Below are 13,229 nucleotides of genomic sequence, written 5' to 3' on the forward strand. Positions count from 1 at the left end.
GTTGGTAATAACTAACTTTCCAGTTGGACAAAATGTACTGAATGACTGCATGCTACAATTAAAGAATAGAGTGGGCTGCTTTCCATAAGAGAGGAACAGGTAATGTGCTATGGGAGTTGGGGAAAGGTGAATTCCTCCCAGCTCTGGCACAAAGGCTGTATTTATGGAAGAGGTAACAGTTGAGTTGGGCTTTGAAAAATGGCTAAGATTTAGCCACATAGAGATATTTTTGTGGTGGAGGTAGAGAGAGGGGATGTTTCAAGTGGGAAAAGCTACCGTATGTAGCATGGTGATTAGGAAGGGAGAGAAAAGAGGTACAAGATCCTAGAGTTGAAAAGGAACTCAGAGTATCTTGTTCAACTTCCTTACATACTGCAGGAGTCTGAGAAAGAAGAGAAAATGAAGCATGGGGGAGGAGGAGGGGATCCCTTTTCACTCAGGACCCCTCAAATTAGTAAGAGCCTATTCCTTGAGTGTACATACTTCCTAGCTCTTTTTGGAAGCCCTTCCCATTGTTTTTAATTTATTGATTTGAGAGAGAGAGAAACACCAATTTGTTGTTCCACTTACTTATGCATTCATTGGTCGCTTCTTCTTTGTGCCCTGACGAGAGATCAGACCCACAAACTTGGTGTCTTGGGACGATGCTCTAACCAACTGAGCTACCCGGCCAGGGTGCTATTTTGTTTTTTATCAGAGGTTAAGAAACCCTTGTGAGGAGTTAGAGGGACAAAGTGTGAAAAATTAGTTATAAACACCATTCTTTCTCTGAAATCCAAAAGTTTGTCACCATACCCTAGAAACTTTGGGGAGGGAGGAAAAAGAAGTTAACAATGGTGTCTTGGTTTCTTTGGGCCACTTAGGTGGTGAGAAAAATGGCCAGCCTAAATACCAAGACTTAGTTATTCTGCTGGGCTGGGTCTTTTGGGGATAGGAGGTCCTGGGTATATTCATTTGTTTGGGTGACAGGAAACCAAATTGCATGACCCTCTCAGCTCACTCAGCTTTATCTACTCAAATACCTAACAGGTGTGGGCAGGACCCTCTCTAAGTAACAGGGAAACTTTGATAGATTGTTTTGTAACCCAGCCCTTTGTGGTACGTGGCAAGTGCCAGCATGATGAAAGCACTTAGTGGGTGGGAGGGCAGTTTGGCAACATCTGTTAAATTTTAGAAGCAGATATCCTGTGACCCAACAGTACCACTGTTCTGTACCTACCCTTGAGAAACACTTGTACATATACTCAGGGAAGAGAAAATATGTTCCTTGGAACATTGTTTGTAACAGCAAAACAATAGTTAATAATAGGGAAATGGCTAAATAAATTGTGGTGTATTCATACTATGGAATACTATGCAGCAGTTGGAAAAGAATTGTGTAGATCTCATATTGATGTGCGTAGATTTAGCTCTGAAACAATTTAAGTGAAAAAAAGTACATTGTAGATATATGTCTAGTATGATGCCTTTTATGTTAACAATACTTTCTGTTTCCATGGGGACAACTATATATGTAAGTACATAGAAAAAGAACTAGAAGGATACATGCCAGATTCATAATAGTGATTATCTCTGAGGAGGAGAGGGACCAGGGTTAAGGGTAGATAGCAAATTAGGCTTCAACCTTAAAGTTAATATTTCTTTCTTTTTTTCAAAGAGCGTGTATTTGAGTATATATTACATGTGGTTAAAATTGTTAACAGAATATCAGTTCAGTTTTAAAATGCTATATGTGTATTTCGTATTGATTATTTTTTATCTTCCTTTGCTTTTCAGAATGTAATGAATAAGATGCATACAATTAGTGTACCCTACTCTGTTATGAAGACTTGCCCTCTCTCTTGGGTCCAGAGAGTACATGCCCACAAAGGTAGCTACACACAACATCTAAGCTTTAATTATGTGACTGTTTGAACTAAGATTTCAGGGATTTTCAAGTCACCCTTCTAGAGACATAGTTCTATGCCTTGGCGGCTTGACAAATGTTAGAGTTCAATTACTAAGCTTACGTGTGTTGTCATTTTCATCTCTTATGACATCCTTTCTTAAGAATTGAGATGAATTTGCCTGAATTTGAGCCCTGAATCAGATTTATTGAGTACTTTGGTGTTCATAGCTTCCTTGGCAAAGATATGTGGCCTGCCTACAGGTCACAGTGAGCAAACATTTTGTATTCAGTTAATCACTGCTGCCTCAGAGCACCGGGCATACGTTCTTTGAAACCTTTTTTATTTTCTCTAAGTGAAAATCATGATCCCTAAAATAACTAAAAGTTTTTATGATAGTATATTAAATATCTACCTAATTTAGCATGTATGTGTGTGTTAACTATCCCTTTTGAATTTGTAGCCAAGGTAGCTTTAGTAAAATGTCGAGACTTGCACTGGGCTATGATGGCACATCGGGACCAGCGAGATGTGAGCTTGAGTTCCCTCCGGATGTTAATTGTGACAGATGGAGCAAATCCCTGTGAGTACTTCTAGAGTGTAGGTTGGGGACTATTCATTTCTTAACGTTTGATATAATTTGATATAATTCATATGCCATAAAAGTCACCCAAAGTCTGCAGTTTAATAGTTTCAGTGTATTCACAGAGTGTGCAGCCATCACCATGATCTCAGTTTAGACCATCATCACCCCCAAAAGATACCTCATACCCATTAGTACTCACTCCTCGTTTCTCCTCCACTGTCCCCTACTACTCAGCAACTTCTACTCTGTCCCTATAGTTACTCATTCTGGACATTTTATAGAAAGGCAATTATACTATATTGCTCTTTTGTAATAGGCTTCTTTCACTTAACCATAATGTTTTCAAGGTTCATCCACATTGTAGTATGTGTTCATACTCCACTTCTTTTTATTGCCATATAATAATTCCATTGTATAGATATACCACATTTTATCTGTTCATCATTTGATGGATGGGTAAAAATATTTTTTTAAATATATTTTTTATTAATTTCAGAGAGGAAGGGAGAGGGAGAGAGAAACATTAATGATGAGAGAGAATCATTGATCAGCTACCTCCTGCACGCCCCCTACTAAGGATCGAGCTTGCAACCCCGTGCATGTACCCTGACCAGGAATCAAACTGTGACCCCCTGGTTCATGGGTTGATGCTCAACCACTGAGCCACACTGACTAGGCGGTTTCATATGCTTTTAAATCCACTCCCTCTTGCTCACTTATTTATACCCTTTTTCTATCATGTAACTAAAAGGAATGATAAGAAAATGACTTGATGTAACCAAGTGACTGCACTCTATGTAAATTCCCCCTAGCAGCAAATCAAGTTTGCAAAAGCTTTTAGAGATCCCCCATGTCACCTGCTTTCCCCCACAAACACAACATCCTGAGCTCCCACACAGTAGAACCAGGTAAAATGTTAGATACTATGTTCTTTGTCATACTGGATTTTTGTCAGTAGTCACATTAATCATCCTGTATAATAAAACACAGACATGGGATTGACCTTAATAAGAAACAAGTCAGAGAATATCATGTAGAAGAGGGTGGAACTAAGCCAGAGTGTTAGTTCTGCACTGGCTAACATAGTTATCCAGGATGCGTTGCTCAGTTGCAGACTGGCCACAATGCTCTCTGCATTTCTGCTATTGATTGGGAAGCTCGTTAGGAGCAGCTTTATTACAAGTTGTAGCTTTAAATTGTGTCAGTGATCTTTTATGGTCTGGATAAACATTCATTTGTCCTTGATATGTATCAGCCATTTCACAGGCACAGTAAAATGTTTGTATGGAATTAATGGTGTACAGTAAGAGTTCTCATGAGAAAAAAAATGTATTGGCTTTCCACTCTTTACCAGTTTCCTACAGTAGTGAAAATCACAATGTCAGCTTTCAAGTTGATCTGTTCCATCTCCTTATAGGGTCTGTGTCGTCCTGCGATGCCTTCCTGAGTCTGTTCCAGAGCCACGGACTGAAACCTGAGGCCATCTGCCCATGCGCTACTTCTGCTGAAGCCATGACTGTCGCAATCCGCAGGTATCGTTCAGGACACTGGTGCTCTTAATGTACATTACAGCTTTGATCAGATGTGTGGAATTTACCAGCCAGTGACAAGGGCATTAGCTAATTTTCTGCTTCATAAGTCTAAGAGTGAAAATGACTTTGCAAAGCAGTCTGAAGCATCTCATTTATTCTTCCCATTCTTGCACTAAGTATAACTGGTAAACTGAAAATTTAATTATTCTCATCTCATTTTTTTGAATTAGTTCTTTTTCTGTGTTGTTTTGCTCTTCAGAATCCTCAGTTAGTATCTTAGCCTAGAAATAGGCTATTCTTGATTGGGGCTTAAGTGTGCAAAGTACATTTATAGTATACCCAAGACCAGTATATTGTTAACATCTGATTAAATGTACTTTTTCCACCTGAATGAAAATTGACCATGCTTTGAAAAAGAGAGTGTGTGTGTGTTAGCTGGAGGAAATTTGCTTTCCTACATACTCATATTTTTCTCCATTATTTCGTTTGCCAAATTTGATGAGTTTATTTTGTTTTCAGGCCTGGAGTTCCAGGGGCCCCTTTGCCGGGAAGAGCCATTCTCTCAATGAATGGATTGAGCTATGGGGTAATACGGGTCAATACTGAAGATAAAAATTCAGCACTAACAGTCCAGGATGTGGGACATGTCATGCCTGGTGGTGAGTTCTCAGGAGTATCATTTGCGTTTTCACAAAGATTTTTCATTAGAGATAGTAGAGGCTGATAAAATAGGGGATCCAAAACCAGGAACTCAAAATTTAGTCACTTAGTTTCTCAAAGCCTTTCTAACAGTTAAGTAATTCTGATTATACTTACCTTCCAGCAGTGTCCTGTGATTTAATTGTGGGTGCTGATTACAGTTGTTCACATGGAAAGCGAAGTCTGAGTGGTATTAAAGTTGGTTTTCACCGTAATTGCCAAGCCATGGGACTGGCAGGAAGAACACACTGCTTCCATGAGTGTTTGAGTTAGATCTGCCGGGGGGGGGGGGGGGGGGGGATTAATTTACGTTTCTTTGGACTTCGCAGTCATTTTTAATGTCACCTTCTTTAAAAGCTTCAGTCTGCATCCGTTATATGTTTTGATGCTGTTGTTGTTTTGCTGAATTTAAAAAAAGTATTTGTCTCTCATCAGAGTAGATGATATTTAAAGATGGAAATTTCAAATATACCTATGTAGTTTCAGGTCTGTTTTTAACATTTTTCTTTGGTTATTCTTCCTTAATGCCACTCACTAAATACAAGACTTTCCTGGGTTCACAAGGATGAAGCATAGGTTTCCCAGGATCTCTGCTTCTTGACTGTGTTTTCTGTGCACTAGGGATGATGTGCATCGTGAGACCTGATGGACCTCCCCAGCTCTGCAGAACTGACGAAATTGGAGAGATCTGTGTCAGCTCCAGAACAGGAGGCATGATGTACTTTGGGCTTGCTGGTGTGACCAAAAATACCTTTGAGGTACATGATATTAAAATGTTGCCAGGAAAATGTTTGGTGAGGGTGTCACTAGGGCAGATGACTTGGTTCATGGGAAATAGCATAATATAGTGGGTTGAAAGTATATGCTCTAGAGCTGGACTGCCCTAGTTCGAATCCTAACTCTGCCACTCACTAGCTGATTTTAGGTGAGTTGCTTAACCTCTTTGTGTCCCAATTTCTTTATATTTAAAATGAGTAATCGTAGTAACTACGTCATAGGATTGTTGTGAGAACTAAGTGAGTTAATGTTTATAAAGTGCTTAGAGCAGCACCTGGCACACAGGAAGTGCTACTGTTAAATTAGTAAGTTAATAAATAAGAGGCCTTACAAAAATTCCTTTGGTGAATATGCCATGGTTTGAACTTAATAAGCCCAAATATTTAATTTTAACAGTATATAGTGAGAATCCATCTCTTAAGTGTAGACTCAAGTGAACTGAGCTCATGAAGACAGATGTAAACCAGAATGCCAGGTTGCTAAGAAAAATGAAGACCTCTTCTGTCACAGGGGCAGATTGCTCCTGTCATTCAAACTTTCCGTGAGACAAGTATTTATTGAGCACCTTGTATGTGCCTGGCACCATTCTAGAGGTTTGGGGTACATCAGGGGAACAACCAGAGCTCCTCAGGTAGCTCATATTCCAGCGTAACCACCACATTGCTTTCCTGCAGGCAGTTCTGCATGTGAAATCAAATTGTAATGAAAATGTGCCTGGTGAGCCTGGAAATCAGAACAGGCATAATTAATTGTCTATATTTTATCATTGGGATTAACCTACCTCCGGGTACCTTTTAGGGAACAGAGAAAACTCCAGTTTATGGGCCAGGTCCCTTTCATACTAGACAGGGCTTATATGACCACAACCAATTTCAGTTCTTCAAGCTTCCTTTTTTTATAATTTAGACTACTGGTTCTCAATATGGCAGGGCACATCTATCTACCATCCCATTTGAAAATCAGTGCATATAGTTAAGTAGTGATAGATGTAGCTGGTGGGAGAGTGGTATCTATGTAAATGGTGTGGTATTGGAAAAACTTTAGAATTCCTGAGCTCACCATAATTTGTATTTACACGGCCTAAAATGGTATAATATAAATTATTAAATGTCTGTCAGTTATTACCGTCATCGTCATTGTTACTGCTATATTCTTGCCCAGCCGTCAAAAGTTAAGACCAAGTCACCTTGATAGGAGTAGACCTTCATAAACTCTTTAGGTGACTAATTACCTCTGCTGAGTATATATACATGTCACTGATTTAAATCTTACCTTATTCCTTTTATTTTAAAAGTGCTTGGACTACATATATTTCTTTTTTTGTTGTTAGTCCTCACCTGAGGATATTTTTTTCCATTGATTTTTAGAGAGAGTGGAAGGAAGGATAGAGGGAGGGAGGGAGGGAAAAAGAGAGCGAGACATCAATGTGAGAGACACATCAATTGGTTGCCTCCTGAACATACCTGGGGAACATAGCTGGAGATTGGACTTGCAACCCAGGCATGTGTCCTTGGTGGGAAATTGAACCCGTGACCCTTTGGTGCATGGGCCAATGCTCTAACCACTGAGAAACACTGGCCAGGGCTACATATATTTTGAATACCTGAATTTTTCTGTTGCATTTGCCTTATATAAATAAGATCCTCAAGCAGCGTTAGAAGATACTGGTAATATTTGGTTATATTGCCTTTCCTACAAGGACAACTGCCTGATCAAAATTCTTAGATATAATACTAAACTGCTAGGTCCATAGTAATGAAGAAATTTTGAAATCTGCAGTATAAATTTAATGATAGTGAAGTAGAATGAAAATCCTAACTAAAAGCCTGGGTTTGCAAATTAACATTTCTAATATTTTTCTCACTGGAATCTTATATATAAACCCTGAAGAATTTTTCAACGTGGTTAACATTTTACTAGGACGAAAGACCTAGTAATAATGACTGGTCAGAAAATAAAAGTGTATTTCAAAAATAAGCTCCTGAAAGCTTTTTAACACATATGATAAGCAAAGAGCTAATTTTTCATTGCCCCCACTTATTAGCTGTTTGACTTGAGGCAAATGAAACTTCCTGTGTCTTACATTCCCATCTGTAACATGGAAATAATAATCCTGTTTCATAAGATTGCCTTGAGGATTAACTATAAAACAGCTGGTCCTGTGGCTGGCACATAATAAGCATAATAAATGTTAGCTCTTGTTATAATTGTTCTCTATACATAAAAAAAGAAATCTTAAAAACTAAAGAGAAAAACACCAGTCAAATAGAGCAAATAAACAGGAGACAGGAACAGGCTATTTGTAAAGAAATACAAATGACCAATAAACAAAGGGAAGAAAATCCATCCATATTACTAATAAAGAAATGCAGTTTAAATGTCAGTGGGATATCTTTGTTTTTGTTTTTTGCCTACCAGATTGGCAAAGTTTGGAAAAATTGATAAGGTATAGTATGAGTTAGAGTATAGGAAAAACAGACATTCTGATATATTATTGGGGAAATGTAACTGATATAACAGTTTTGTAAAGACAATCTGTTAAAGTTGAAAAGATTTGTGCATCTTATTCCAATGCACAAAAATGTGTATAGGAGTGTTCAGTAAAGTGCTGTTTGTAATAGTGAAAAATTAGTTGACCTACACAGCTATACAGACTGGTTACTTTCTGATAACTGCTAATTCTAATAGTTTCCTGAGTACTTACTCTGGACCAGCCACTGTGCTTATGTCTGCAAATATGTTTACATTCCCTTAATCTTAACCTTAGCTTGTGTGTGAGAGGCATTGAGAATTTCATTTTATGGCAAAAGAAACGGAGGTTTAGGAACGTCCAGGAACTTGCCCAAGATCCACATTACTAGTAAGTGGCAGAGCCAGGTATTGACTTACATTTGACTCCAACGGCTATGCTATGCTGTTCTCCGTGCAGTGGTATATTACAGAACTGTTGTACAAAGGGAGCCATATGAACTCTTACCAACTTCTAAAGGTATCCAAGATATGTTATGTGAAAAGGCAAGTTGCAAAGCAGTATATGTAATATGATCCCTTTTAAAAAATTCTTAATAATCTAAAAAAAATACAGAGAGATAAACAACAAATTGTAAATGATTGTTATTTCTTAAGGGGGGTAGGATTCCTGTATTCACTATTTACATAATTTTAATATGTGTTACTTGTTGTATGTAACTTAAAAAAACAACAACACTTAAAGACTTGAAAAACCAAAACAGCCTAGCCGGGTAGCTCAAGTAGTTCTGTTAGTTAGTATATTTTCCCTGTATGCCAGGGTTGCAGGTTCAATCTCCGGGTAGGGCACATACAAGAAGCAACCAATGAATGCATAAATAAGTGGACCAACAAATCGATGTCTATCTGTGCCCTTCCCACCCCTCCTCTCTCTCTGTTTTCCTCCTTCTTTCTCTTCCCCTCTTTCTCTCACAAATCAATTAAAACAAATACATATTTTTTCAAGAGAAAATACCAAACTTATATATGCACAAGTATGAGAACCCTTCATACATGAAAGTCAGAGATCCCAAATGCATGAGAGGTTCTTAAGTACATTTTTAAATGAAAATCTCAGATTGTCACTTTCTTTTTTTCTGTGTTTTAGGTAATTCCAGTGAATTCTGCAGGCTCTCCTGTTGGGGATGTGCCATTCATCCGGTCAGGATTGCTAGGGTTTGTAGGACCCGTAAGTGATGTTTTCATGTTTGTTTTGATGCATCTTATTCAAATATTTGGACTTTGATCCACAGACCAGAACAAATTCTGATTAATCCAAGAGTGTTATAGGGCCGCTTAACTTACATTTAAAGCATCTTACCTTATAATAGAGAAACATGCAAATTGACCGCACCTCCGCTATGCCCACGATTGGGCCAGCGGAGGCTGGGGGCGGGACTCCGGGTGGCATATCCGCCCTTGAGAAGATCAAGATGGCGGTGCCCAGTGGCCGGGCCCATGCCGCCGCTCCCGGGGGTGCCTGGAGCGATGAGCACCCCGGGGGGCGTGGCCGGGCCCATGGGCACCCGGGGGGGGCGTGGCCGGAACCATGCCACCACTCCCGGGGGTGCCTGGGGCCATCGGCACCCCGGGGGGCGTGGCCGGGCCCCTCCCGCCCCTCCCCGGGGGTCCCGGAGGCGATCGGCCACCTGGGGGGGCGTGGCCCGGACCCTCCTGCCACTCCCGGGAGTCCCAGAGGCTGAGGCTTTCCGGGCCTTGGGCACCAGCGGGGAGCCTGCACCGATCGCAGGAAACCACTGTGGGTCGGCTCCTGTGATCGGTAGCAGGGACGCTGGGTGCGGCGAGCCCAAGGCCAGGAAAGCCTGGGGCGGAGGCTTTCCCGGCCTTGGGCACCAGTGGGCAGCCTGCACGGATCGCAGGAAACCACTGGGGGTCGGCTCCTGCGATCCTTAGCAAGGATGTTGGGTGCCGCTGAGCCCAAGGCCACCGCCCGGGGCCAAGCCCCGACCCTGAAAAAGGCAGAAGGCGGTGGCCACAGCCAAGGCCTGGGTCCCTGGTGCCGGCAGAAAACTGGTGCAGGCAGCCAGGTGAATGAAGGTCTATTGCACGAATCTTCGTGCAAACGGGCTACTAGTTTCCTATAAGAATGTAATAAATGCATCAAAGTTTATTGTTTCTGTTACCCAAGTTCATTGACTCCTCCAAATTGAGACTTTTTTTTATTTTCAAAACTCTTTTTACTCACTCTTGCTACCCTTCTTTGATTTGATTAATATGTGTCAATAAGTTATAAGTGTGCTATTTCCTTTAATAGCAAAGGGAAACCATAATAAATGGTGTACAAAGCATTTTCATACAGATTATCAGCAATACAATTTGTATAATAGTAAATTCTTTGAATGAAAGCAATTTGTTTTCCAGCAAATGGTATTTATAGTCATTGGGTTTATAGAGACAATTAGGACACAAAACTTGTTTTCAAAGAGCTTATAGCTAGTTTCATTAGCCAGCAAGGAAGGCATTGCATGACAGAATGAGAGTTTGGATTTTACTTTATAAGTAATAGTTATTCATTATCACAGTTAGGCCCATATACCTCCATCAGTCTCGAATTACCTTCTTACTCTCGCTTCTCTTCTTGAAGGTTTAAGTTACATAAGAAAAGATATAATTTTATTATAGTTCTTTCCCAAAGTTCATGGAGAATGGTGGGGGCAAGGGAATACCTCTAAGAGAATCATTCTCTAGAAAGAGAAGTCTGCACCTATTGTCTTGACTTCCTCACTCACCAAGAAGCTCTTAAGGACCTGCTCCTTGTAATAGTAGCTTACCACTCCACTGTTGACATCCAAGATGGAGCTCTAGCCATCACATCTGCATTCCAGGAAACAGGACAGAGGAAAGGGTGCAGTCCTATTCTCTTGTAAGGAAGACTCCCTGAAGCTGCTGAGCAACACTTCCACTTATATCCCATTGTTCTGAACTAGTCAGCTGGCCCACCTAGCCGCAAGGGAGGATGAAGTGCCATCCTTGTTTTGATCAGCCATGCCCAGCTAAAAATTCTGTTAGTGTGAAAGAAATGAAGAAACGGATGTGGGAGACCAGTGACTGTCTCCTTTTCTTTATTTCCACCGTAGCATTTTTCACACTAGGGTGGAAATGAATGGTTCTCTTCTGTTTTCTGAGACGGACCAGTGGCTTCTTGAGACTGGAGGTTATGTCGTACTTACGTAGCCCGGTCAGTGTATGGCACTGCATTGTGCCCCGTCAGCCAGTGAGTGACGTTCACATGGAGATGATGGCTAGATAGTGAATATATAAAGATGGTATAAGAAATTTAGAAATTCTGTAATGAATGGAAAAAGTTAATTTATTGCAAGTGGGTCTGGGGGAATTACAATAATCCTATCTAATAATAGAGTAACATGTAAATTACCATCACTCCGCTACGCCCACGATTGGGCGGCAGGAGGCTGGGGGGTGGGACTCGGGGTGGCCTATCCGGCCATTGAGAGGCACGGATCCGCTGCCACTGAGGGGGGCTACCCTGCTGTTGAGAGGCGCAGGGGGTAGGACTCCCGCCCCCTGTGCCTCTCAACGGCCAGATCCGCGGCAGCCCCCCTCAGCGGCCCTTGAGAGGCGCAGGGGGCGGGAGTCCCACCCCCTGTGCCTCTCAACAGCAGGGTAGCCCCCCTCAGTGGCCGCAGGCCATCAAAAGTGGGGGAACTGGGTGCCTGTCTGCTCCGGCACCAGGCCTTTCGGAAGCCTCCGCCGAGCTGGAGGCTTCTGAAAGGCCTGGTGCACCAGCAGACAGGCACCCAGCTCCACCGCGAAAAGCGAAAGCGTGTAGGGGACCCTACACGTGCATGATTCAATCATGCACTGGGCCTCTAGTATTAAATAATAAGTAAAATTATTTATGCAGTGGTGCTTTTAGGGCATTAACAGCATACTTTCCTGCAGCTCTTATCTTACTGGAGAGGAAAGACTCCTACCGTCTTCCTTTGACCTGTATTAGCCTGTTTGTGATCTTGCCAGATGGAAAAAGCATTACCCTTATAAACTTGAAACAGTCATTCTAACATCAAAACTATTTTTATCTCTTTCCTAATTCCAGTATTAATTGACAACATTTTTCTCCTCTGCATCCATCTCATGAATAGGTACAGAAAATAAATTAATACATAATCATAGCTGGGAAAATAAACTATCCTTGTATGCCATTCTAGTTGCTTTCTTATAAAATTCCTCCCTAAGAATAAATATGAATAGATCCCCTTCTTATACACTATAAGACCCCTTTAATTGTAAGATACCACAGGTTTTTCCCCACTAATTTCCAAGATGCTGTGATGTGAAATATTTTCTCAGAATCCATAAAGTTTGGTATTGTTTCTTATATTTTTTATGAGATTTGTTTCAAGGCAGAAGTAAAATGTTTGTTTTACTATTTAAATTATGGAAATCAAGGTAAATCGTTATCTTTCAGGGCAGCTTGGTGTTTGTGGTTGGAAAAATGGACGGGTTACTCATGGTTAGTGGCCGAAGACATAATGCTGATGACATTGTTGCTACAGGATTGGCTGTGGAATCAATAAAGACTGTTTACAGAGGAAGGTGAGTAGTGCAGAGTTCAATTGTTAACATTTTCCATAGAATCTAAATATATCAGGTGATTTGATTGTATTCTGTAGATTCTCTTTCAAGTGATTGGATTATTTTGGGTTAAGCCTAGCAGAAACCAAGCTTTGAATATTTGTCTTAAAATGTCTGGTTCTTTGGCTGTAATTGAGAGAAATAAGACATAATGATACCCTTGTGTTTCAGTTTTTAATTATCACTGTTGAGAATTGAGGAGATTCTAAAATGTTGAACTTCCTATATTACTTCAATACTGAAGTAGTCCCATTCAGTCTAATTGAGAAAGATGCTACTTTGTAGGATTTTTACATCTAAGAATTGTTTCTCTTGCTCATCTCTAATTTATTATATCACTTTAACACAGAGATTGGCATAGCACATAAGTACTAATTTCAAATTCCATGGGTGAAGTCAATTAGATATCTTTTTTTCTTTGCTTATTAATTGAAAAAAAGATTTTTGATACATATTTGAATAATGCATGTCCTGTTTGGTAGTTTTCAATCATGGATATATGTTTTGAAGCAATCTTGGTATCCCTTTAGTATTTGAAGAAGAAAAATGAATTAAACCAATAGAGAACCAGTTCTTGAAATGTGTAGTTTTTGTCATGGTGTAGCTTCCTATGAGATGTAAACT

At 40.4% G+C, this 13,229-nt stretch overlaps 1 protein-coding gene across 2 annotated transcripts in view; it reads left to right on the forward strand.

The window, feature by feature from the left end:
• Positions 1 to 13,229, forward strand: part of DIP2B (disco interacting protein 2 homolog B) — a 238,866-nt gene that overhangs the window by 180,238 nt on the left and 45,399 nt on the right. For both annotated transcript variants that reach the window (XM_079774332.1, XM_079774331.1), the window contains exons 15-21: positions 1,777 to 1,870; positions 2,350 to 2,469; positions 3,890 to 4,004; positions 4,524 to 4,663; positions 5,325 to 5,461; positions 9,097 to 9,177; positions 12,439 to 12,566. In XM_079774332.1, the coding sequence (XP_079630458.1) occupies positions 1,777 to 1,870; positions 2,350 to 2,469; positions 3,890 to 4,004; positions 4,524 to 4,663; positions 5,325 to 5,461; positions 9,097 to 9,177; positions 12,439 to 12,566 (815 nt within the window). The remainder of the gene's footprint in view (positions 1 to 1,776; positions 1,871 to 2,349; positions 2,470 to 3,889; positions 4,005 to 4,523; positions 4,664 to 5,324; positions 5,462 to 9,096; positions 9,178 to 12,438; positions 12,567 to 13,229) is intronic.

This window comes from Cnephaeus nilssonii (assembly GCF_951640355.1).
Source record: "Cnephaeus nilssonii genome assembly, chromosome: 6".
In the NCBI taxonomy this organism is placed as follows: Eukaryota; Metazoa; Chordata; class Mammalia; order Chiroptera; family Vespertilionidae; genus Cnephaeus; species Cnephaeus nilssonii.